General features: G+C 35.3%; 1 protein-coding gene across 6 annotated transcripts; it reads left to right on the top strand.

Moving 5' to 3' along the window:
- The first annotated feature begins 1,843 nt into the window (after positions 1 to 1,843).
- On the top strand, positions 1,844 to 26,101 carry LOC134231598 (uncharacterized). Of its 6 annotated transcripts, none has more exons than XM_062713579.1 (9): positions 1,844 to 2,046; positions 4,061 to 4,118; positions 4,368 to 4,427; positions 7,364 to 7,424; positions 7,646 to 7,718; positions 7,849 to 8,762; positions 11,220 to 11,390; positions 21,565 to 22,017; positions 25,676 to 26,101. In XM_062713579.1, exons 6-9 carry the CDS (start codon positions 7,931 to 7,933, stop codon positions 25,963 to 25,965), a joined length of 1,746 nt encoding a protein of 581 aa, XP_062569563.1. In that variant the 5' UTR covers positions 1,844 to 2,046; positions 4,061 to 4,118; positions 4,368 to 4,427; positions 7,364 to 7,424; positions 7,646 to 7,718; positions 7,849 to 7,930; the 3' UTR covers positions 25,966 to 26,101. The 6 variants fall into 6 exon arrangements, with proteins under 6 accessions (XP_062569563.1, XP_062569565.1, XP_062569568.1 ...); XM_062713581.1 differs by having other exon boundaries at positions 7,364 to 7,430; XM_062713584.1 differs by having other exon boundaries at positions 4,061 to 4,143.
- Positions 26,102 to 26,955: the final 854 nt, after the last annotated feature.

The following is a 26,955-nucleotide window of genomic DNA, read 5'->3' as shown; positions in this document are numbered from 1 at the left end:
ATCAAACTTGCATTGATGATACAACCTAGAGTAGTGTAAATTCTAATACCTTAAAATCCTGACAGGGGAGGAAGAACGGGAAACAATAGGTAATACTAGTATATAACAAGACAGGGGCGTAGTATCAGGGGGGCCAGGCCCCCCCACTTTTTCTGCCGACATTACCTGTAATATATAAAATGTTTACTGAAAGGAATGTTGCCCCCCCCCCCCCCACATTTCAGCAAAGGGTAGTGTTAGAAAGAAAATTTACCCCAAAAAGTTTGAATTAAAAGATAGTTGGTCTTGAAAAAAGTTAGCCACTACCCCCCCCCCCCCCCCCCCCCCCACGAAATAGGATTTTCGACTTCGGGCAACTTTTAATTTTTCCTTTGTTTTTTTTTTCTTTTTGCTTGTCAACTTTTTCAGGTAAGTAAAAAAAGTTTTCTCAGGTTGGCCCCCCCACTTCCAAAAAACGATGCTACGCGCCTGCAAGAGGGGAAATCTGGTAAAGAAATGCATCACCAAAGTTACTCAGGTGAGCAATGTGGTCCATGGGCCTCTTGTTTCTCATACATTTCAATGTAAAACTTTCATTCCATATTATGGCCCCTCCCTGCCCTTGGGGATCATGATTTGAACAATTTATATTTTACACTACCCCAGGATGCTTCCACATAAGTTTCAGCTTTTCTGGTCTAGTGGTTCTTGTGAAGATTTTTTTTTAATTTTCCTATATACATAATATTTCAATGTAAAACTTGGGCGGTCTAATTGTCAATTAAGGCCTATTTTCTTTTCTTGGGACGGACAACATCACCAGCAGCAAGCTGAATGATCTTAGTTCCATTGACTGCCTGCTCCTTCTAAATTAATTGATCTGCATGAATGTTCCTATGGTCAGAACAGAATATTTGTTTTCTGTGGATTTAGGATAAGATACAAATTATGAAATTATATCTGTCGGATGTTACGCTTGGATTGTAAACCTTCTGCTTATAGGTATAGATAAAAAAAAAAACATTTGTATAGAGAGACTTTAAAATGAAGCCAGGGTCACAGGTGCTCGTGGACAGGATTATCCCTACCCCCACCCTCCCCATTTCAATCATAACAAAAATCCGATTTTTTTTCTTCATTTCTAATCTCTGACAATTTAATCTACATTGTATATGTTTCTATTTGAAAATCACAGAAATATATCAATCATATGCAAATTTCTATTCACAGTCGTTTCACGTATACATAGAGTTTAAAGTGTATTTTAAACCTCAGTCACTTAATTGCAATGTTAATATTAAGACAATTCTTATATATATGCGTGAAACGACTGTGAATAGAAATTGCATATGATTGATTTATTTCTGTGCTTTTCAAATAGAATAGAAACATATAGATTAAATAAATTTGTCAGAGATTAGAAATGAAGAATAAAAAAATAATCAGAATTTTTTATATTGAAAGGAGGGGGGGGGGTATTGATAATCCTGTCCACGAGCACCTGTGGCCAGAGTCAATAGATTGAAAGCTAAATCATTTATCAGTTGATGGCAAGCTTAAAAAGGTTCAGACTGCAGTTATTTACTGAAGAAGATTATTCTTAATATATATCTGTATATCATATATATATAATTATTATTTATTTTATTTCATCATGTTCATTATCATTTATTATATTATTTAATAAAATATACATCTACTACATATACATTACAGTCAAATTAAGTTTGGGGTTAATTATTTTTTCATACCATTCTTTTAAACATTCATATGCATTACCAGCGCTAAGTAAAAAATTTCCAGGGGCATTTCGGTAATTCGAGGTACCGGTAAAAAATATATATCGGGATCGAAATACAAAAATACTGTCATACGACATTTCCAAAGGTCAAGACCAAAATGACGCAGGCGTCGAAAAGAGTATGGCCTAGGCCTATATTAATATTATTATAAGCTTGTAAAGTCACAGTTGAAAGCAGTATTCTTGGGAGGAACAAGTGTGAAATAATTGGTAATCAAAGTCATATCTCCTAGACATAACCCAGTGTTTACGCTAGAGTATATATTGTAAGTTGTCAACAAGGAAGTACATTATGGCTATAAATTGCTCTTGCCACAGGGACTTGCTCCCGGCGTGTAATAATTATTCATTAAAAAATCATATACCGTAATAATAAAACTACACAAGGGAGGACGCCATTTTGGACCCCTTCCTCGCTTCAACCTCTGTTTTCGTTATATTTTGCCGTATTTTACTGACTCACCGCCACGGATCTGTCAAGAAATGATTCTTCTAAGACCTTATGCTGAAATTTCCCCCTTGGAACCTTTTCAAAACACATTTCAGACTAAAATAATCCAAACTAGCTCGTTAGGACAGTTCAATCTTTCACTAGAGGGCGCGCTCCGCTTACACCTCTGTTGTCATCTAAAAAGTAGCGCGGATTGTCATATAATTATTTGTCGACAAAAATTGTGTAAACCTTGATTGTTTTGTGTGATTTTTCAATGATGTTACGTGTTTTAAGCTCTTTGGTAGTAAATATTTCCTGACTTTGTGTCAGAGGTTTCAAAATGAAAATATGTGTAAAAATTCTTAAGAAAATAGTGCCGTATATATTGAAGCTATTTTAATATATATCCAAATTTTGAAAGAACAAAAGAAGTACTACAGATTGATATTTCTAATTTCATTTTTAAAAATTACCAAGTTGGTAGCAATTTATAATTTATTTTCGTTTTACAAGATTCTTGTAATTTAGATGATAACAGAGGTGTTGGAGCGGACGCGTAAAACGCCCTCTGGTGAGAGATTGTAGGACAGTTGATATGGACAGAAAGTGAAAAAACATTCGGTTACCTCGGGGTTTTTCCATTATTTGAAACAACTGCTAATTATAAATTTGATAAAAAACATGTTCTAATTCCGTATTCGAATGTGAAACGCCGAGGTTACTTTCGCTTTCTGAAAATCAAAATAAACATGTCATAGCTAGGTCAATATTATCTTTTAAAATGATATTCCAATTAAATCTTTTGATGCACAACTCAGAAGGAATTTAATGAAATGAAATTTAATGAAATGGATATAATTTCTGCGCTTTTTATTTTTTGCGAATTAAAAATGGTCACAAAAATGCGAAAAATAGATCATCGCGAAAAAAATGGATATACGGTATGGCATGAAATACAATTTCGAATATATACATTTTTTTTCACTTTAACATAGAATTCCTGCAATTTCAATTTTTTTCCCCAAAAGCTAAAAAAAAACTTAGGTAGTGGTGCAAAAATATTGGGTAGGTTGGGTAGCACTGTAGCAGTTCCAATTAAGTCGAGATGCACAACTCAGCGTTTTTTTCCTTATATAACTGGTACCGATAAACGGCACCAATGCCAAAAAACGTTATTTTTTTCCCAATTCTATGACTAAAAATTCCCAATTCAACTGTAATGCAAAAGACTACGACGATAGGGTATTTCTTGTTAAATGAAACATTGTACAAGTTGACTAATTGTTTCACTACCGCTTAAATCAAAAGTAGAGAAAGTCGTAATTTGGCGGGACCTGTGGTTTAGACAGCGTAGTGTCATACATTTTGATAAATTGAAAGCATGAAAATGTGAAAACATGGGACGTTGAAATAAAAATCAATAAGTACTTGTTGCTTATTCTTACAAACAAAGAGTAATAGGTAATTAAATTGGAATAAACGCAAAATACGTTGCATTTGCATAAATGAGAGAAAATTCTGTTTTTCTTCTATGCTATTTTTCCCAATTGAACCAGTACCGGACCCTTTCCCAATGCGTGGAAAAAAATCGTTGCAACTGAAGACGAAATTTACTGAAAGTCCATATTTTAAACATATATGTCCTGAAATACAATTCAAATTTATTTTTTTTTTCACTTTAACATAGAATTCCTGCAATTTCAATTTTTTCCCCAAAAGTTAAAAAAAAAATGGGTAGGTTGGGTAGCAGGAAACAAGACTATTTTTTCTTTTGGCCTTGTAGTGTTTCACAAGCTCAAGGCTTCATTATTTATATATAGGTTAATTTTCTCAATTTATTTTGACAGATTTCCCAGAATCCTACTATCCAATTGTCTAGAAGAGGAAAGAATCATCTCCTTACAGGTTTCTTTTTAAATCTCTCACAAGGGTACATGTATATTTATTGACCCTTGTCAATTGTAAACATTAATTTACATTGTACTTGTATTCATATACATATATACTTCAAGTTTTGTATACATGTATGTATAAACATATCTTTAGAAAGCATAATTTGAACTTAAACACTTCTGGTGTTTTACAAGCTAAGGGACTCATTATTTATATATACATAGGTTGTATGTATTAAATAGTCTAAATTTATTTTGACAGATTCCCCAGTGTGTACTATCCAACCATTGTCAGGGAAAGTTAAGCATCATCTTCATACAGGTTTTTATATCTCTTTTAACTAAAAAAATATTAAAAGTTTTTAGTTGAATGTAAAAGATAGATATATTTCACAAGTGGGAAGAACTTTTTTTTTTATATTTTTCATGAATGTGAAGTATGAGGGGAAAAAAAGAAAAAAAATTATCTCAATATCAGGAGTAAAATGAACTCAATATGCAACTACAAAATATTGAACTTTTCTGCTCATAACATTTTTAGCTAACCTGATTTTAAGTGAGATTTTCTGATCACATTTTGTATTCTGTCTGTCTATAATTTTACATATTGTAGCTCACCTGAGCATGAACTTTTCTGATAATAGTCTGTATGCTCTCTGTATGCCTTTCTGTAAACTTGACACATTTCATCTCACCTGAGCTTAAAACTCTGTGAGTTCTAATCATATTTTGTCTGTTATCCATCCGTCCGTCTACTGTCCGTCTGTAAACTTTTACATTTTCAACTTCTCAAGAACCGCTGGGCCAAGGGGAGATAATCAAAAAGAGACAAAGATAGGCTCGGGTCATTAAAAATCTTCTCATGAACCACTGGGCCAGAAAAGTTGAAACTTATTTGGAAGCATCCTGGAGTAGTATAGATTGTAAATTGTTCAAATCATGACCCCCGGGGTTTGGGCGGGGCCACAATTGGGAATCAAAGTTTACATAGAAATGTATAGGAAAAATCTTTCAAAATCTTTTTGTCAAGAACCACAGGTCCAGAAAAGCTGAAACTTATGGGGAAGCATCCTGGGGTAGTGTAGACTCTAAATTTTTTAAATCATGACCCCCAGGGTTTGGGCGGGTCACAATAGAGAATCAAAGTTTTACATAGAAATATATAGAAAAAATCTTTCTCAAAATTTCCTTCTAAAGAACTACAGGGCCAGAAAAGCTGAAACTTATGTGGAAGCATCCTGGTGAAGTGTAGATTTGAAATTGTTCAAATGATGACCCCTGGAGGTTGGGCAGGGCCACAATAGGAATCAATGTCTTACACAGAAATATCTAGGAAAAATCTTTCAAAATCTTCTTCTCAAGAACCACTGACTGGGCAAGAAAAGCTGAAACTTATGTGGACGCATCCAGGGGTAGTATAAATTCTAAATTGTTCAAATCATGACCCCCCGGGGGTTGGGCGGGCCACAGTAGAGAATCAAAGTTTTACATAGAAATATATAAGAAAAATCTTTCAAAATCTTCTTATCAAGAACTAAGGGGGAATTCGGGTTAAGAATAACATGGTCAAAGCTTCTCAGGTGAGCGATGTGGCCCATGGGCCTCTTGTCTTATCACCAGACCATGGGGGTCATAAAACTTAGACAACTTCTCTTTTGATCTCAGTGAATCTCACTCTTACTAAAAGAATATTTAGTTGAAAAGTGAGACTGAGATCAAAAGTGAGCTCATCTAAGTTTTATGCCCCCCTCCTCACACGAGTAACTCAGGTGACCTATTGCTATCTGTTTTTGTCCATTGTCGTATGTCGTTTGTTGAGTGTAATCTTATGATCTTATGAACATTTTTAGCTTCTCTGGAATCATTGAACCAATTTCAGCCAAATTTTGCATATAGCATAATTTATGAGTGAAGGGTAACAAAAGTTGTGAATTTCATGCCCCCGCCCCCCGGAACCTGAGGGGTGGGGCCAAAACTACTAATATTAATTCAATCTAGAAAAATCTTCTCCTTTAATCATAGCCCTCAAGCAGTCAAACTTTTTGCATGATTGTAATAAAAATTCAGTCTACCAAAATTTTGAAACTCATGGCCCCTGGGTCAGGGGTTCTGGTGTTAGGGCAGGGCTCTTTTGATTATCTAATGAAAATGGATTAATTCTTTCAAAATCTGTTTTCTCTGTCCCTGGGTGTTAAACAAACTACGTACATACATGTATTTACAATGATGAAAGGTGTCTCTTATAACATGTATAAAATTTTGAATTTCATGGTCCCAGAATGAGGAATTCTGGTGTTAGGGGTTTGTTATATTTATTACAGTTGTATATAGTGAAAATGCATAACTTCTTTGAAAATCTTTTTTCTCTGCCCCTGGGTATCAAACAAACTAATTACTACATACATACTAGCGATGGCAATTTGAAACAGGTTAACCAATTATTTGGTCTGAATAATGGAAATAAGTTATAAAATTTGTAATTGGTTTGTCGGAAAAAATAAAATTGAACAAAATTTTCTTTAAATTTACTTTAAAAAATGAAATCGCTGCACATAGGGTTGAAAATCAGCATTTTTCAAAAGATTAATCGATTAGGAATTCTGCATTTGATTGCCATCCCTTAAAAATACTTAAATGATTAAAAAAAATATGGCTCTTCCAAAATTGTGAATTTCCTTGTCCCTGGGTAAGGGGTTCTGGTTCCAGATTCATGAGACAGATTTAGACTGAAGTCAAATTTTTAATCGCTGTAAAATGTTTATGAATGATTGGAGATACTAACAATATATAATATGCATAGGCGTCGGAATCGGAGGGGGGTGGGGAGTCCCCCCTCTTCCTATGTTTTTTGCAAAATTAGACATTTTATAGGCATTGAGAGTTGGGATTTACCTTTTTTGTTGGGTTACGCCCCCCCCCCCCCCCCCCTTCACTTTCAATTTGCTTCCTATGCCCATGTATATGTGGGGGAAAAACTATAACACTCATACAGAATACTACACATGTTCTACATATACATGTACAGCACTGTATGTACATGCAGTATATTTATAGATGTACATATGCAGTATGCAATTTTTACATGTTTTAAATAAATATTACTAAAACCAAACAATCAATCCTTATAAAAGCTCTCATTCGAATTTTGTAATTTCAAAATGAAGACACAATTTTCTCTTATTTAAATAAATAAACTGGAGAGATGTATGTTTTGTAATAATGGTGAATAATAATATATTCTTTATTTTCTTTACCTAGAATGCAGTAACAAGATGAATGGAGACTATACAGTTTTTTCCAGATACAAGAAATCAGTGTGGTAATGGTATACAATTCTCTGTTACTATTTATAACCATGTCACAACACACTGTAGAAAGAAAATATAAATTATAATGTTTGAGTGTGCTGTGAAGTTGTTGAATCCTACTGGAAAAGTTGACATGTAATATTTCAAATGAGTTCATATTATACTTTTCTAAGAAGTCAAAACCTTAATCAGTTTTCAAGAATGTTTCAATTTATCAATATTGATTATTTAGATTGGACTAATGGTGAACAGTTGGACCCTGCAAAAGAGAGAGATTTGTAAAGGATTCAGTACCCAGTGTAAAGGTATTTATTTTTATCTGGATCTTAATTCAATATTCATGTTATTAAACCTAAGACATTGATAAATGCTTACAGTATAAAGAGAGATGTGTAACTGATGTAGATAATTTTAGTACACTGTTGTAATTTACAGAGAGATCTCCCTGACTGAGGAAATCCACACGGGATTCTGTTATAAAACCTCAGGATAAAGAAATAGATGTCTGCTGTAAATAATGTATAGATTAGTGTACCAGAAATCTGTCACCGTGTCTGGTGTTAGAGGGTGTAGTCACATTTCCCGTGTTACATCAGACCGGCTCTGGATCAGTGATAATATAGGCAATCTTATACTGACAAACACAAAAGGAGAAGAACTAGATCATGTGACAGATATACGTAGTGATCTGGGAGGACACAGTGTGAATTCTAACGGTGATCTAATTTATATAGACAGTAGTTATAACATCAATAAACTGTCTACAGAGAATAAAGAAAAGACTACAATAATAAAGTACAACACATCACCATGGGAACCACAGAGTGTCTACAGCTCCCCCTCCACTGGAGACCTGCTGGTCGGGATGTATAGACGTGATACAGTGACAGGCAAGGTAGTGCGGTATAACTCCACAGGAGAAAACATCCAGACCATACAGCACGACAACATCACAGGTCAGGGACTGTATAATAGACCTATCTACATCACAGAGAACCGCAATGGAGATGTTATTGTGTCTGACGTGGACCGTGGTGCTGTAGTGGTGACAGATCGTGACGGTAATTACCGATTCTCCTACAGAGGTCCTCCACCAGGATCAGGACTACATCCATGGGGAATCTGTACTGACGCGCTGTCACACATCCTGGTGTGTGATTATATCACAGAGTCAGTACAGATGTTAGATAGTGACGGTCACTATCTGACAGAGATACAGACACGACAACACGGGATAGACAGACCACAGGGCCTGAGTTATGATGAGGACACTCACACACTGTGGGTAGGGTCATACTGGGACAACAGAGTCAACCTATACAGAGTGGTAGATACAGACTCTCTGACTGGTAAGTAATATTGTAGATTGTTTGATTGTATTTTATAATTATAATACTTATACTAATTAAAACCCCATTATGTTAGGGGGGTTATTTAAGAATAACTAGTTACTGTACGAGTACATGTACATGTATATATTCAAGTGTTTTTTTACCAGACGAGTGTTTAAGTTTAATCACAAATGATTAATCAATATGTTAAACAACAAACATGAGATGGTAAAGATAAAGTTTATGAATACAAACATGATAAAAAGATTAAAAAGAAGTGATAGATTTACATCCTGTTCATCATTAATTGTATAGTGTCCACAGCGTTTTTTTTCCTTATATAACTAGTACCGATAAACGGCACCGTTCCCAATGCCAAAAAACGTTAATTTTTCCCAATTCTGTGACTAAAAATTCCCAATTCAACTGTGATGCAACAGACTACGACAACATCGTATTTCTTGTTAAATGAAACATTGTACAAGTTGACTAATTGATCACTTCCGCTTAAATCGAAAGTAGAGAAAGTCGTAATTTGGCAGGAGCAGGGGTTTAGACAACGTAGTGTCATACATTTTGACAAATTGAAAGCATGATAAATCAAAGCATGGGACGTTGATATAAAAAACAATAAGTACTTGTTGCTTATTCTTTAAAACAAGAAGTAATAGGTAATTAATTTAGAATAAACGCAATATACATTGCATTTGCATAAATGAGAGAAAATTCGCCTGTTTTTCTTCGATGTTATTTTTCCCAATTGAACCGGTATCGGACCCATTCCCAATTGGTGGAAAAAAATCGCTGGTCCATGTGTTGTGTGTAGTTCTTCAATCACAGATTACTGCTCATTGGTGTTTGGTTCATAGAGTTTTGTACAATATACATCAGATATACTGTCAATGGTGAATAATTACCAACTTTTGAAATCTTGTGTTCTTTTGTTCGATAAATACAATTAGTGTAGTATGATAATTTTTTGAGAAGTAGTTAGTGATTAAATTTTAAAATATTTTATAATTATTTATACAATATTCTTTTATAATGTATTCAGTTTAAGTAAATTCTACATTCAAAACAGATGAGATTTTGTGTTAATGTTGACAGTTACATGTAGATATAGACACCAGTGATATTAATACAGCTGTCTCTAAGAATGTTCAATTGTTGTGTATTTCTGTAGCAGGTGTTCGTTAAATCTACACTGTGTACTGGAGTGACGTTTTGTGTAGTTAGCAAGTTCTAGATGAAATATGGAAATAACCAAACAATATTAAAGCTTAAAATCCATAATAAAGTTAAAGATTCATTTCAACTTTATTAACAAAAAATATTTTTTAGACACCACAGAATACGCCTGAGTGCATCTGCATTGATCAATTTTAGAAACTTGCTAATGAAAGGGGAGATAACCCAATTTTGTATTTGAAGGTGAAGAAGAAAATCAAGTTACCCCCCTTTTCATTATAAAGGTGTAAAAATAATTCTTGGGAAAAAAAAATTTGCCTCCTGCCTTGTTTCAGAATAGTTTGTTCATGGAACTAGAAATATCATTTTATTATTAACTGCCTGTATCAAATGTAAGTACAAGAGATGGCGAAGGAGGAAATACTTGTATATTCATCATTTCATTCATTCTGTTAATTTGTAACCCTGTGTATTCCAATGACATGTATTTTGGAAGCCCTTAGTTGATAATGCATCAAAAGTGCTACTGTATCATTTGTACACAGTTATAAGCATTGAAGGTCACGTGCAGAAACATGTAGGATTGATTTCTGTGGTTTATAATTACAAATGCACTCACAATTAAGTGTTGGGACATAACGGACTGGAGGTAGGGTGGGGGGGGGGGGGTATAGTGGTTCGGGGGGTTATATATGATATGACTGTTCTAGTTCAAATTATGTCAGTAATTTTTTTCATTATTGTGATGTCAGATATGACAGAACTTAAACTTTTGAACACTTAAACCATTTAGACTGCATCTAAACTATTCATGAGCAAATGATTTGATAAGTCCAGATAAAATTAATCTTTAGATTCCCATCTTCGCCCGCCCCTCTCAAATATTGATAGCAGTTATCAATGACATTTGATAATTGATGATATCTTTATATTGTTTTCATGTATTCTTATCATGCTTATAGGCCAATATATTGCAAACAATAAATTCCTATACATAATAATTTTAGATCATAGATCAATGATGTTTTATCACAACAATTGACAAATGTTCTTAATCTGTATATTTTGGAATATAATAACATATAGTTTTTTTAATGAATGTAAATACATATAATATCTAGATTTATTTCTGAAATATTTTCTGGACTCAATAAAACATTTTTACTATTCCAATATCATGAATATTGGGACTTTGTAATTAAAAAAAGTAACAAAATGCCTTTTCTCTGTGGTGATTTATCAGCATTGATTAATTCTTTAAATCATAAAACTTTTTACTTCCAACAGGAGTCCCCCTGGAGAACATCAAATGTAGAAAACATCCCAGAATTCCCCTGGACCAGTTCTGTACCCCGTGTGGTGTTCCCTTGTGTGTGGAGTGTACCAGCTCTGAGGATCACAGCAGACATCAACTTAGAAAGATAAAAGAATTGTTTGACAGCATTCACAGGATAGGGGGTATGAGTTTGAATATATTTTAAAATTTATGTTCAGACCAAATATTATGGTGAAACACTAGAAATGTTTACTAGGCACAATGATCGTATGTTTTGACCTTGACCCATGGCCACTTTAACAAGTTCAAGGTCAGAAATCACCCCCCTTAAGTTATGTAAATGACCTTTTTTAGCTCACCTGAGCTGAAGGCTCAAGTGAGCTTTTCTGATCACATTTTGTCCGGCGTCCGTCTGTCTACCCGTCCGTATGTCCGTCTAGCTGTCTGTCTTTCTGTCTGTCTGTAAGCTTTTCACATTTTCGACTTCTTCTCAAGAACCAATGGGCCAATTTCGACCAAATTTGCCACAAAGTATCCTTGGGTGAAGGGATTTGTTTGTTCAAATGAAGGGCCACGCCCTCATTCAAGGGGAGATAACTGGGAATTAATGAAAATTTGATGGTATTTTTAGCTCACCTGAGCTGAAGGCTCAAGTGAACTTTTCTGATCACATTTTGTCTGTCGTCCGTCTGTCTGTCCATCTATCCGTCCGTCTGTAAAATTTTCACATTTTCGACTTCTTCTCAAGAACCAGTAGACCAAATTTAACCAAACTTAATACAAAGTATCCTTGGGTGAAGAGGAGTTTCAATTGTTAAAATGAGAGGCCAAGTCCCCTTCCAAGGGGAGGCAATCAAGAAAAGACAAAAATAGACTGGGGTCATTAAAAAATCTTCTTCTCAAGAACCACTGGGCCAGGAAAGTTGAAACTTATGTAGAAGCAATCCTTGGGTATTGTAGATATAAAATTGTTAAAATCATGACCCCCTGGGGTAGGGCGGGGCCACAATAGGGAATCCAAGTTTTACATAGAAATATATAGAACAAATCTTTAAAAATCTTCTTCTCAAGAACCACTGGACCAGGAAAGCTGAAACTTATGTTGAAGCATCCTTGGGTAGTGTATATATTAAATTGTAAAAATCATGACCCCCAGGGGTAGGGCAGGGCCACAATATGGAATCCAAATTTTACATAGAAATGTAAAGAAGACATCTTTAATAATCTTCTTCTCAAGAACCACTGGACCAGGAAAGCTGAAACTGATGTTAAGCATCTTTGGGTGGTGTAGATATCAAATTGTAAAAATCATTACCTCCGGGGGTAGGGCGGGGCCACAATAGGGGAATTAAGTTTTGCATAGAAATATATAAAACAAAAATCTTCTTCTCAAGAACCACTATGCCAGGAAAACTGAAACTTATGTGGAAGCCTCCTTGGGAAGTGTAGATATCAAATTGTTAAAATCATAAACCCCAGAGGTGGGGGGGGGGGGGGGCACAATAGAGAATCCAAGTTTTACATAGAAATGTATAGAACAAATCTTTAAAAATCTTCTCCTCAAGAACCACAGGGCCAGAAAAGCTGAAACTTATGTGGAAGCATCCATGTTAAGTGTAGATATTAAATTTTAAAAATCATGACCCCGGGGGGTAGGGCGGGGCCACAATAGGGAATCCAAGTTTTACATAGAAGTATATAGAACAAAAATCTTCTTCTCAAGATCAACTGGGCCAGGAAAACTGAAACTTATGTGAAAGCCTCCTTGGGAAGTGTAGATATCAAATTTTAAAAATCATGAACCCCAGGGGTAGGGCGGGCCACAATAGGGAATACATAGAAATGTATAGAACGAATCTTTCAAAATTTTCTTCTCAAGAACCACTGGGCAAGGAAGCCTCCTTGGGTAGTGTAGATTCTAAAGTATTAAAATAATGAAAGGGGAGGGGGTAGGGGGACGATAGGTATAGCACAAGAGGAATCTGCTAAAGAACTACTTCACCCAAGTTACTCTGGTGAGCGATGTGGCCCTGGGGCTTCTTGTTTAAAAAATCTTCTCAAGAACCACTGTGCCAGGAAAGATGAAACTTTTGTTGAAATATCCTCAGGTAGTGTAAATTTAAATTTGTTCAAATCATGATCCCGGGGGTTAGGGCGGGGCCACAATTGCCAACCAGAGTTTTACATAGAAAAATATAGGAAAATTCTTTTAAAAAAATCTTCTTAAGAATAACAAAGCTATAATTAATCATTTATATGGAAGCATCCTCAGGTAGTGTAGATTCAAGTTTATTCAAATCATGACCCCCGGGGTTAGGGCGGGGCCATAATGGCCGACCAAATTTTAACATAGAAATATATAGGATTTTTAAAAAAAAATCTTCTTCTTAAGAATAGCGAAGCAATAATTGATCATATTTATATGGAAGTATCCTCAATTAGTGTAAATTCAGAGTTTGTTAAAAATCTTCTTCTCAAGAACCACTGTGCAAGGAAAGTTGAAACTTATGGGGAAATATCCTCAGGTAAAAAGTGTCGATTTAAGTTTGTTCAAACCATGACTCCCGGGGGTAGGGCGGGGCCACAATGGCCGACAAAAATTTTACTTAGAAATATACAGGAAAATTCTTTAAAAATCTACTCTCAAGAATAGCAAAGCCATGATTGGTCATGGGACTACTTTTGGATTTAAACTTTTTGATTTTCTACATTTTCCTTGCCACAGTTGTTAGGTGAGCGATGTGGCCCATGGGCCTCTTGTTTACATTTATGATAATGAAGGCCTTTTAACTTATAATCGAATACAATTTTACATGTAATGGAAATGTTTATAGAGGCTTACAGAGTACTCCTATGTCCTTTTACTTATGCTCCAAAAAATGATCACCGTCTAATGGTGGGAATTGATCACTTGACACAGTGCAGTTATTTTTCTTTCCCAATTTAGGTCCAAAAATCGGCACTTTCCCCTCTACATAGTTTACGAAATTTCATTTCGATGATATATGAAGGATAAAAATTGACTGCTAAAGCATTTTCTTGTAATAAAGTGAGAAAACAATAAAAAGATATGTGATTTAATATACCGATTATAATCGATTGTTAAGATCAATAGTCTAAAATCGACAGTCTTACCAATTAAAAATTCATCATCGTAGCAACACTTAGCAGACAAACCTCATTTAGGTTTGACAATCCCCTTTTCAGGTGTATTTGAATGAATATAGGGAGTTCAATTATCTGTACAGTATTGAGTTGAAAGTCATTGAAGGAAAAAATACATGTATTATCCAAGATATACTACAGCATGGACATTTAACTACATTGTATGTGCATTCAATGCTGAAATGAATTGAAAGCTTACTTCATTTTGTTTAAACTTTTAACAACTGATGATGTAAATACATTCAAGGTTTTTTTCCAAGTTTGTTTATTTGTATATATACCGTTCATGGTAGCTCAGTTTGTAGATAGAATGTTCTATCGTTAAAATGATACATGTCCTAAGGATCTGGTTTAACGATAGAATGCGTTCCGTGTATTCACAATGTAGCAAATTAAACACGGGCGATAACTCGTACTAGTGCATTTACTATGAACAATCAAGAGAGTTCCGAACGTAAACATGGCATGTAAATTTGAAGCGAGAAAAAACGTTGAGAAAATTAGTTAAATTTTCGTCTTTATTTAGACTAAACTTTTGGTTTAAATACTTACGCAAAAAGGTTTGTTTTGATTAATTTATAAGTTATTTTCAGTGCAAATCCGTATGTATCCTTCAAAGTCATTTTGGAGCGATTCTGCAATTTTTTTGCTACACTTGGAGTATATGGGTGGTATTCTAACTGTGGATTTTCACCAAACTTGCATACAAGGGTCAAGATATGTTGAAGATTAAGAATTGTTCCAGGCATGACCCTGGGTAAAGGGCGTGGTCTCAAGGTCACTTCAAAGTTGACCAAAATTTACTCTTATTAAAAACGTTGATATTTTGCTTACTATAAAGACTAGGATCATCAAATCTTGTAAGTTGATGCATATCAGGACTTGACATCATGTTAATGCAAAAGTAGGCCACGGTGACCTATTTTTAAAGTTTTAAGGGGTTTTGTTTTCAAATTGATTTGGAGGCATATTTTGGACACTTTAAGGCCTATTATAATCATAAAACTTTGTCAGTTTGTGCATCTTGGGTCCACAAACAACATCAACTTAAGAGTAGGTCATCATGACCTACTTTTTGAATTCTATGGCTAATCTTTTCTAAAACATTTAATCCCATTATTTCAGACACCGAGAGGTTTAGAATCACCAAATCTTGTAAGTTATATTTATAAAAAGTAGGTCACTGTGACCTACTTTTTGAACTTTGCAGGCATTTGTTTTCAAATCGTTTAAAAGGCATATTTTGAATACTATTAGACCTATGATCATCAAATTTTGTCAGTTGATGCATCTTTGGTCTTCAGAAAATGTCGACCAAAAAGTAGGTCACTGTGACCTACTTTCGACATTTTATGGCTAGATTTAAGTATCTCGGGTACTTATTGGCTTAGAATCAATAAAATTTGTCAGTTGATGCATCTTGGGTTTTCTGACATTAACGAACAAAAAGTAGGTCACGGTGACCTACTTTTGACATTTTATGGCTATATTTTAGTATCTCAGGTACTTATTGGCTTAGAATCCTCAAACCTGGTCATTAGCTGCATCTTGGGTTTTTGGAGCATGTCGACCAAAAAGTAGGTCTTAGTGACCTACTTTTGACATTTTATGGCTAGTTTTATGTATCTCAGGTACTAATTGGTTTAGAATCATCAAATTTTGTCATTTGGTGCATTTTAGGTTTCAGAGTTTCCGAAAACCAGATATTTCTTTCAGTCATTCGGACTGATGACTTAATGCGTTCTACCAGTCCGAAGCATATTCTATTGGTCCGAATAAATTTTAGATTATACAGTGTAGCCTATATTTTAAATGGCATTGAATACTGTATACAGGGAAATTTTCGCTCCCGTTTTATTTTCACCCCTTTTGCCCTCTCCTTCATTGGGCGAATTTAAAAAGGGGGTGAATTCAAATTACACAGTATAATTTTCTTAAACAGAACTATGACTGGGCAAATTTAAAACGGGGCAAAATTATTTACAAATTCAATAGGGTGAAAATAACACGGGCGAAAATAACCCTGTATACAGTATGTATTATTTTTTATCAGGGCTCACCAATTAACACTTGATACCAGGGTTATGCAGCTAGTCTTAGAATTAAATCAAGCATGGCAAAAGACCACACAGGCTTGTGGCAGCAATAAAGTCACTAGCCCCAAGTAAATGATGGGCATACATACTGACTAATCCCTGTTGAGATTCTGCTAGGCTAGATATTAGGACTGACACCCTCGCAGAATCCCTGGACGACCATTAATAATTCACGTCTGGAAATTAAGTCTCAACTTTGGTCGACTATATCAAGAATTTTTTAAGCTAGACCACACTGCCGTTTGCTTCAATTAAGTAATTTATTTGTATATTCGACTATCTGTCACTATTATGTCTGCATAGCTTACCGTTTAGGCATGTAAATCCCAACATAAAAATATTCACTGAAATCTGCGTTCGAAATATTGCTCCTGTGATGAAATTGTCTTCCTCCTCGAATAAAAGACTTCCTATAGTCTGTTTTTTCCCTATATGTTTCTGAAACAAGTTTACTGTGGCTATTGAACTTCACATAGGGTTAAAACAGACTATAAGAGCTCTCGACAGTGTGGTCTAGGTGAATGATTCTTGCTATAGTCGACCGAAGTTGGGACTTAATTTCCAGACGTGAATTATTAATGGTCGTCCATGGATTCTGCTACGGCGTCAGTCCAAAATATTAAGCCTAACAGAACCTCAACAGGGATTAACATGCCAACTTTCCCGATTTAGGCGGGATCCTCCCGATTTTACCCTTTCATCACGCTTTCCCGATCGGGAGAGAAAAATTGCCCTAATTTCCCGATTTGAAGAAATCACCAAAATTTCCGATTATAAAAGATCCCTACCGCTGAATTTTGACAATCGGGATAACAATGTCAAACTTGTTTATTCAATGCACACAGATTTTAAACACATGATAATTAGCCACAGGAAATCACTTCACGCTTGAACGCACGCAGTTGTCCAGGTACAGGTAGCTTATAGCTTCGGGCATTTAGGGGATTATCTTGTCAGTTTTAAGGGGTATGCAAGGTGAAACACATAGATTAACGTGTTAATTGTTAGTCATTTTATTAAAAACGTAGATTAAAGACAATGAAATACTAATCAAACTTTAAAATCGGAATCAAAAGAGATCGTTTTTTGAAAACGAAAGTAGAAAACTACAACAAAGCATAGCTGCTGATTTTATCTACCTATAATGAAAAATATTGTAAAGTTTGCCAATTAAAATATTATGAAATTAAGATGAAAGATGAAACAATCAAGTGTATGTCAATTAGAATTTCTTTTCCCTTCCTTCTCCCAAAAGTAATAGTTTATAGGTATGTACATGACTTAAGGAAATACCCACATGGCACCATCAAGCCTGACAAATTTCATGACTGTAAAAAAAAATCTTCTTTGGAAAGGTGGTATAAATTTCTGTAAATTTAATACCTTATTAGAATTTCTAATTAATTGAAATATAAATAAAAAAATCTCAAAAATGTTTCCAGAAACAGGACTTTACAGTATCAAAACCTCATATATTTTTTAGCCTTTGAAAAAAATGATTTAAAAGTTGTACAATTTTCAATTTTTCACTAAATTATGTGTCCTGGTAGAAAAAAAAACATGTTTTTAATGAGAGAGGCACCTATTTTAGCAAAAATATTTCATTTTTGGAAAAAAACCAAAACATTTTTTAAAACTTTTTTAAATTATTTTTTTGTGCTAAATTAATTCTTAAGTTGTATTAATAAGTGATATCAAATATTATAAATTTAAAAAAAAGATGATTTCATTATCATTGAATTTCACGACAAAATGTCGCGAATTTAAAGCTTTGAAAATTGTCGTCATGCGCTAAATCATCCATGGGAATTTTCAAAAGTTGGCATGTATCATGGGGAAAAGAAACAAGTAATTATGAAAAAAAAAATTGAAAAAGAAAATGTCTTATGGTTACTTGTATTCCTTTTAAAATTAAGATTAAATACTCACTTGTAAAATTAAATCATATTTAAAAAGCAGTTATGATAGAAATTCAAAATAGAAATAAATTTGAATTATCTTTATGTTTGCTCAGTGGACATTGCACCTCGTGACCTATTTACTGCATGTGTTTACCATTAACAGAGGAATGGAGGAAATTCGGATTAGGAAAATAATGATCGTTTTTGGAAGTAAATAAGTCAAGTAGAAATGCAAAATGGATTATATTATGGATATTTACGAAGAATAGGGGCATGCTGCATCGCAATTTTTCATTTATGAAGACTTTGCAGTAGATCAGAGTGCAATAAATAACCAGGACAAGCCCTCGCCACAATCAGTCACACGGACCGGTTCTATAGCCATTTTCATCGGACATTTCAATTTTCTATCGGTTTTGCAAGTTGGAGCGATAGTTTTCGGAAACGCTGAGGTTTTCGAAGCATGTTGACCAAATAATAGGTCACGGTGACCCACTTTTGAATATCTCAGGTACTGATTGGCTTAGAATCATCAAACTTTGTCAGTAGATGCATCTTGGGTTTTCAGAGAATGTCGATCAAAAAGTAGGTCACAGTGACCTACTTTTGCCATTTTTATGCCCCGCCATGAATATGGCCGGGGCATATAGTGTTTGTCATGTCCGTCTTCCGTCCTTCCGTCCTTCCGTCACACTTTGCGTTTAGCTCTGTTCAAAGCTAAGTTTCAAAGAAACTATCCAAGATATTTTCATCAAACTTCATATGCTGATAGATATTGATGAGAGCTATGGTTCATCTAGGGATGAACACTACCAGACTTGCTTCGGATGCTGGATCTGACTGACATTTTCAAGACGAGTGACCAGGTAAAAGTTTTAGGAACAGGTCCATTCCTAAGGAACTATAAGCCCTACTTGGACCAAACTTGCATGGATGATGCATCTAGGGATGGATACTACCAGACTTGCTTCGGATACTGGATCTGATCTCCATTTTCCAGATGAGTGACCAGGTTAAAGTTTTTAGAGCAGGTCCATTCCTAAGGAACTATAAGCCCTACTTGGACCAAACTTGCATGGATGATGCATCTAGGGATGGACACTACCAGACTTGCTTCGGATGCTGGATCTGACCTATATTTTCATTCCCAAGTAACTATAAGCCCTACCTGAACCAAACTTACATGGATGATGCATCTTTGGATGGACACTACCAGACTTGCTTCGGATGCTGGATCTGACCTATATTTTCATTCCCAAGTAACTATAAGCCCTACCTGAACCAAACTTACATGGATGATGCATCTTTGGATGGACACTACCAGACTTGCTTCGGATGCTGGATCTGACCTATATTTTCATTTCCAAGTAACTATAAGCCCTACCTGAACCAAACTTGCATGGATGATGCATCTAGGGATGGACACTACCAGACTTGCTTCAGATGCTGGATCTGACCTATATTTTCATTCCCAAGTAACTATAAGCCCTACCTGAACCAAACTTACATGGATGATGCATCTAGGGATGGACACTACCAGACCTGCATCGGATGCTGGGTCTGACCTATATTTTCATTCCCAAGTAACTATAAGTCCTACCTAAACCAAAATTGCATGGATGATGCATCTAGGGATGGACACCACCAAACTTGCTTCGGATGCTGAATCTGACCTATATTTTCATTCCTTAGTAACTATAAGCCTACCTGAACCAAACTTATATGGATGATGCATCTTTGGATGGAAACTACCAGATTTGCTTCGGATGCAGGATCTGACCTATATTTTCATTTCCAAGTAACTATAAGCCTTACCTGAACCAAACTTGCATGGATGATGCATCTAGGGATGGACACTACCAGACTTGCTTCAGATGCTGTATCTGACCTTTATTTTTATGCCCAAGTAACTATAAGTCCTACCTGAACCAAACTTGCATGGATGATGCATCTAGGGATGGACACCACAAAACTTGCTTCGGATGCTGAATCTGACCTATATTTTCATTCCCAAGTAACTATAAGTCCTACCTGAACCAAACTTGCATGGATGATGCATCTAGGGATGGACACCACCAAACTTGCTTCGGATGCTGGATCTGACCTATATTTTCATTCCAAAGTAACTATAAGTCATACCTGAACCAAACTTGCATGGATGATGCATCTAGGGATGGACACTAACTGACTTGCTTCGGATGCTGGATCTGACCTATATTTTCATTCCCAAGTATCTATAAGCCCTACCTGAACCAAACTTGCATGGATGATGCATCTAGGGATAAACACTACCAGACTTGCTTCGGATGCTGGATCTGACCTATATTTTCCAAACAAGCAATTCAGCTGCATCACTATTCTGGATATTCTGGTCAAATTTTAAACACATACAAATTTTCATGTTGCTTTACTGATATATCCTCGGCGGGGCATTCATGTCCTATGGACATATTTCTAGTATTGTTATATTTAGGTTTTTTCAAGTACCTATTGGTTTAAAATCATCAAACTTTGTTATTTGATGCATCTTAGGTTCTCGGAGAATGATGATCAAAATATAGGTCACAGTGACCTACTTGTGGCATTTATGGCTATATTTAAGTATTCTAGGGTACTTATTGGCTTAGAATTGTCAAACTTTGGCAGTTTATGCACCTTGCGTTTTCAAAGAATGTTGACCAATAAGTAGGTCACTGTGACCCACTTTTGAATATCTCAAGTACTTATTGGCTTAGAATCATCAATCTTTGTCAATTAATGCATCTTGTGTCCTCAGAAAATTTCAATCAAAATGTAGGTCACCATGACCTACTTGTAGTATTTTATAGTTACATTTAAATATCTTCAGCCCTTACTGGCTAAGAATCATCAAACTTTGTCAGTTGATGCATCTTGGGTTTTAGGATAGATTGTATAATTTATCAAAAGAGCGATTCAAGGCCCTTGGGCCTCTTGTTCTAACTAGTCTTATCGGATGATACCTCAAAAATCGAGGTCCCTTGTCACATCAAGCATTTGCACGATAAAGAACTCTCACTGCTCAATGGCTCTGAGTGTCAAGTAAAGGTAAAAATTTAAAGTCCTTCACTGGTTCTAGTGATGTCTCTACATGAGTGAAAAATTATCAAATGGGACATAAAAAGCATAAAATCAATCAATTATCTTTATAATTATGTTTCTTGCTTATTTTGTAGATGGAGATACACTATTGATGTGCCTTCTTCTTTCCAATTCCTACAAAATAAACATGAAAGAAGGAAACTGGATGACCATATATAATGCAGTTGCCAAATGTTTTCACTCAAAGAAAATCAAAAAGCCATTTGATCTTGCAGATTTAGAAAAATACAAACCAATCCTGAAACTTGATAAATCAGAGATCAGTTTTTCCAATGAGGTATTCAAAAGTGTCAGTTTCCTGAAATTCTCAAGGAGTTCTGGCTTTACTGAACTTTTCTTGACTTGGGCAGAGAAAGAAAACGTAGCTGAGTACTGTAGATCATGGAATTATCGGAGAAGAGAAGACGAGGTTTGCTGTTGGTTATTGCCAGAAAAATATGGGGAGTTTCTGCAAAAACTTGGAGAAGATATTTTCACACACCCAACAATGGAGGACCAGTCATTCCATGAAGTCGTATTTAGAAACTGTAAGTAATTTTGGCTCACCTGACCTAGTTACTGAGATAAAATTTAAAAAGAAATGTCTGCAAGGATGATGGATAGAATTGTTTGTCCTTAATTTCATCTGTAACTTAACTTTACAGATCTTTTTAGCTTACCTGAGCCGATGATCACATTTTTTTCTTCGTCTGTCTGTCTGTCCGTCTGACTTTACACATATTTGACTTCTTTTCAAGAACCAATGGGCCAATTTCCAACCAAACTTGGTACAAAAGCATCCGTGGGTGAAGGGGAGTTTCAAGTGTTAAAATGAAGGGCCAAGTTCCCTTACAAGGGGAGATTAGTCAAAAATAGTGTCGAGTTATTAAAAAATCTTCTGATTTCGAAGAGCCACTGGGCCATGCCAGGAAAGCTGAAACTTATGTGGAAGCATCCTGGGTAGTGTAAAGAAACACGCACGCTAACTCTCGATTCCCGCCTACATTTTGGAACCAATTAATTCAATATGAATAGCTATTTGGTCATAAAATCTTTGTTTAATACAAAGAACAGTTCAATGGTAATTGATAAATCGTCCTAATTCCAGCGCATAACAGTAAATTATCCATAATTCAAGCTCTTGAAAAAAGGGAGTAGACGATATTTTCCATTGAAATCGGAGTTTCAAGCATTACCGTATTTTGGAATAGTCTTGGATATGATTAAATGTTCCTTATTTCTTATTTCAGTTGTATATCGCTTTGAAATTAGTGAAAAAAAAGCATTTTTATCGTTTTTTGTCAATAAACATATGTTACCCCCCCCATGTCACACAAAAAGCTTTGGTATGAGTTTGTGAATACCATTCCATATTACCTGTAAACTGTAAACAGGAATTTTTGTGACACGGGGGGGAAGATGTTTTAAAAATATTTTCCGTTTTCCATTGATTTCTATAGTGAAAAACACAAGTTTTACCAAAATTTTAGAGTTATCTCTCTTTGTTTTCCCAAATATGTAATGTTTTATGAAAATCCATATAATTATCTATAAAAGATATTAAAAATTCATCGAATATGTTAACTTTTGAAAATTGACTTGAAGGTAGGTGGGAGAACAATGCTATCATTTGCAGTTCTTTTAAATTGTTAAAATCAGGGCCACTAGGAAGTAGCACAGGACCACAAAAGGGAAACCAAGTTTTACATAGGAATATATAGGAAAAATCTTTTCCTCATTGCCATTGTGTACATTGGAGCTGAAACTTATATGGAAGCATCCCAGGGTAGTGTAAATTCTAAATTGTTAAAGTCATGACCCCTGCGGGTAGACTGGGGTCACAGAAGGGAATCCATTTTTAGCTCACCTTTGCTGAAAGCTCAAGTGAGCTTTTCTGATCACATTTTGTCCGGCGTCCGTCTGTTTGTCCATCTGTCTGTAAACTTTTCACATTTTCAACTTCTTGTCAAGAACCGCTGGACCAAATTCAACCAAACTTGCCACAAAGTATCCTTGGGTGAAGGGGATTCACGCCCTCATTCACGGGGAGATAATTGGGTATTAATCAAAATAGGGGGCATATTTTAAAAATCTTCTTCTCAAGAACCACTATGCCAGGAAAGATGAAACTTATGGGAAAACATCCTCAGGTAGTGTAGATTTAAATTTGTTCAAATCATGACCCCCTGGGGAAGGGCGGGGCCAAAATGGTCGACCCAAGTTGTACATGGAAATATATAGGAAAATTCTTTAAAAATCTTCTTCTCAAGAATACAAAGCCATAATTCATCATATTTATATGGAAGCATGGTCAGGTAGTGTAGATTCAAATTTGTTCAAATCATGACCCCCGGGGGAAGGGCGGGGCCAAGATGGCCGACCAAAGTTTTACATAGAAATATATAGGAAAATTCTTTAAAAATCTTCTTCTCAAGAATGACAAAGCCATAATTCATCATATTTATATGGAAGCATGGTCAGGTAGTGTAGATTCAAATTTGTTCAAATCATGACCCCCGGGGGAAGGGCGGGGCCAAGATGGCCGACCAAAGTTTTACACAGAAATATATAGGAAAATTCTTTAAAAATCTTCTTCTCAAGAATGACAAAGCCATAATTCATCATATTTATATGGAAGCATGGTAAGGTAGTGTAGATTCAAATTTGTTCAAATCATGACCCACGGGGGAAGGGTGGGGCCAAAATGGCAGACCAAAGTTTTATATAGAAATATATAGGAAAATTCTTTAAACATCTTCTTCTCAAGAATGACAAAACCACAATTCATCATATTTTTATGGAAGCATGCTTAGGTAGTGTAGTTTAAAATTTGTTCAAATCATGACCCCCAAGGGTAGGGGGGGGGGCAAAATGGCCAACCAAAGTTTTTAAAGAATTTCATGATTGGTCATGGGACTACTTTTGGATTTAAACTTTACAATAAAAAGCCATTTCCTACTTTTTCCCACCCTCAGTGCTCAGGTGAGCGATGTAGCCCATTGGCCTCTTGTTTCATAGAAATATAGGAAAAATCTTTTCATATACTAAATATTAAAGTATTTAATCCAAAAGTATTAAGAAATATGCTCATTCAGTAGGACTGTACCAATATATCGATATAGCAGTACGTATCGATATTCAAGAAAAAATATCGTATCGAAAAATAACACCCAATACCAGTACGTATCGGACAAACATTTTTTCTTCCAAGTTCCCCACCAAACCCCCCCCCCTCCCCGGTAATTTTGTCAAAATAAAAGGAGTTGATCTGATCCTAACATTGTGGGTTCGAATCCCACTGTTTGACGTAGAGACTGTCCCTTCAAATATGATCGTGTAAACCAAGGGCCCGTGTCCCAATAGATGCTGGCACAAAAAGTTCCCTCACTACTCAACTGCCGTCAGTTCCTAATATAGAAAAAAAATGTGTAGCTCTCCACCGGCAATCCTTCAGATGAGCAAAACGATAAAAAATTCTGAGAGGAACATTAAACAAAATATGTTGTACTATGAATCTTCAACATGTTTAACGTCCCTCTAGAGAATTTATCTCTCATGAGATATTGCCATTACCAGTGATGTTCCTGCCGCGAGGGGATGCTCCGCTTAACAGTGTCCTTGTTAGATTTTAATTCGATTTTCACATCTCATCAGATATTCATTGATTTATGATTTTATAAATGTTGTTGCATGAACTGCTGCAATCATCAGGCTTTGCATCAATTTAATTAATTTGCTAGTATTGGCATAAAATTAATTTCCGGACAATCAGATCTACGTTTTTAGAATCATTTTTCATAAAGTTGAAGGCTTTCTTATCATAAAACATAGAAAAAAACCCATCTGCCTTTTCTCTTTTGAAAAGGCAAACTGATTAGGGATAATTAAATCACTGAAATTTTGTTCGAGTGATATTTCTTTACAGAATAAAAGATCTTAATAGAATAGGACCACTGGCGGATTTAGAGGGGGGCAGGGGGCCTTGTCCCACCTTTTGAGTCTAAAAAATACACTATATTTGATAAATCAATGTTTTTTTTGGTGTAGCTGTGGGCCCCTTACTGACACCCTGACCTCAAACTGGTCCGGCCTCCCTTTTTCAAAATTTCTGGATCCGCCGCTGAGGAAAGCTATTTGTTTTTATGTTGTTTGTAATCTTGCATTTGACTCCGTCACAGCTTTGTAATGTTAGTTTTCTCATTATAGTTGGAATACCAATGCAGATTATACTAAGGGGAGACAAATCAGTGACGAACTTCATTGAGAATTTAAAGAAAGGGAAGACAACCATGTACCATGCCACTGGGATGATAATAGGGTGTGCTGGTAGTGGTAAAACAACATTGTTAGAGAGACTGAAGGACATTGACCTGGAAGAAATAAAGGAAAAAATCAGTTCAACCAGAGGAGTCGATATCCACACAGATGTATTTGATGTGACGGATAGCATCCAAGGTATTCTTTATTCAATATATTTATTTTTACATTTATTTTAATTTAATTTTGCAAATGTTTTCCTTTACATAGCACCACTGAAATCAATGCGTATCTATCAATCGGCTATGTTAAGGACCGATATGGAAAATGTGACCTTAGCACTGATTTAATATACATTACCTCTTTTAAAAAATTTTTAGCAAAGCTACTGAATACCCGTAGAAAATGTAATATAGTTATCCAAAGTGGACAGGACTAGCTTAGGCCTTACACAGTACCAATTATAATAACGCATGTAAATGTGTCAGCTGTTTGTCACGTGACTAATGTATAAATAGAGTTGTTAAGCTGAATGAAGGAAATGAGGATAGTGCAAGGGCATACGCTTATTTTTAAAGAAAGGCTTGGTAGGTTTAACATTTTAACATAGTTCGATAGTCATTATAAATACGAGTAAAATGAATACAGCACAGCTACTATCTCTCTTGCTGATTAGAGATATTACTAAAAATAGCTTAGTTTACACCTGTGAACTCGCACTGAAATTAGCTGTTTACTGGAAGTGACGTGTGTGACGTCACAAGTGTGACATGCAGAATATTGCATAGTCTAAAATGAAGAGCGAACTAGCATTAGGTCATTTAAAATTTTAAAATCAAAAGCCTTTGACTCATGCAGGCAGTACGTTAGTTTTATTTTCTGATTACTAGGCCTAATTTCTTTTCTAGTAAAAACAATATAGTTCCGGACTACATATATAAATATTGATCCCCCCTCCTCACCCAACACCCCCAATATTTTTTTTTTGAATGCGCAAATTTTTTATCAATATGGAAATACCGGGTTTTTTTATTCTCTCTTATTATTTTTTTAATTAATTATTTTATTTTCCGTTTAGGCTTTGCTTCTCCATTTTTGATTTTACACATTAAATTTAGTAAAAATTTCTTTTTTAGTTCGACCATAAGTTTGAAAACGCTGGTACAAGCAGCACCCCCCCCCCCCCCTTCCCGTCTAAAAAAAAACATCGTTTTCATATTTGATCAATT

This window comes from Saccostrea cucullata, unplaced genomic scaffold (assembly GCF_032062105.1).
Source record: "Saccostrea cucullata isolate Sc308-1 unplaced genomic scaffold, CSIRO_AGI_Scuc_v1 ctg10165, whole genome shotgun sequence".
In the NCBI taxonomy this organism is placed as follows: Eukaryota; Metazoa; Mollusca; class Bivalvia; order Ostreida; family Ostreidae; genus Saccostrea; species Saccostrea cuccullata.
This window is presented reverse-complemented; position numbering and strand designations above follow the sequence as displayed.

Coding starts and splice junctions, on each gene's coding strand:
- LOC134231598 (XM_062713580.1), top strand. CDS start 7,931: ATGTATAGATTAGTGTACCAGAAATCTGTCACCGTGTCTGGTGTTAGA. Junction 8,763..11,219: donor AGATACAGACTCTCTGACTG/GTAAGTAATATT, acceptor TACTTCCAACAG/GAGTCCCCCTGGAGAACATC. Junction 11,391..21,564: donor CAGCATTCACAGGATAGGGG/GTATGAGTTTGA, acceptor CTTATTTTGTAG/ATGGAGATACACTATTGATG.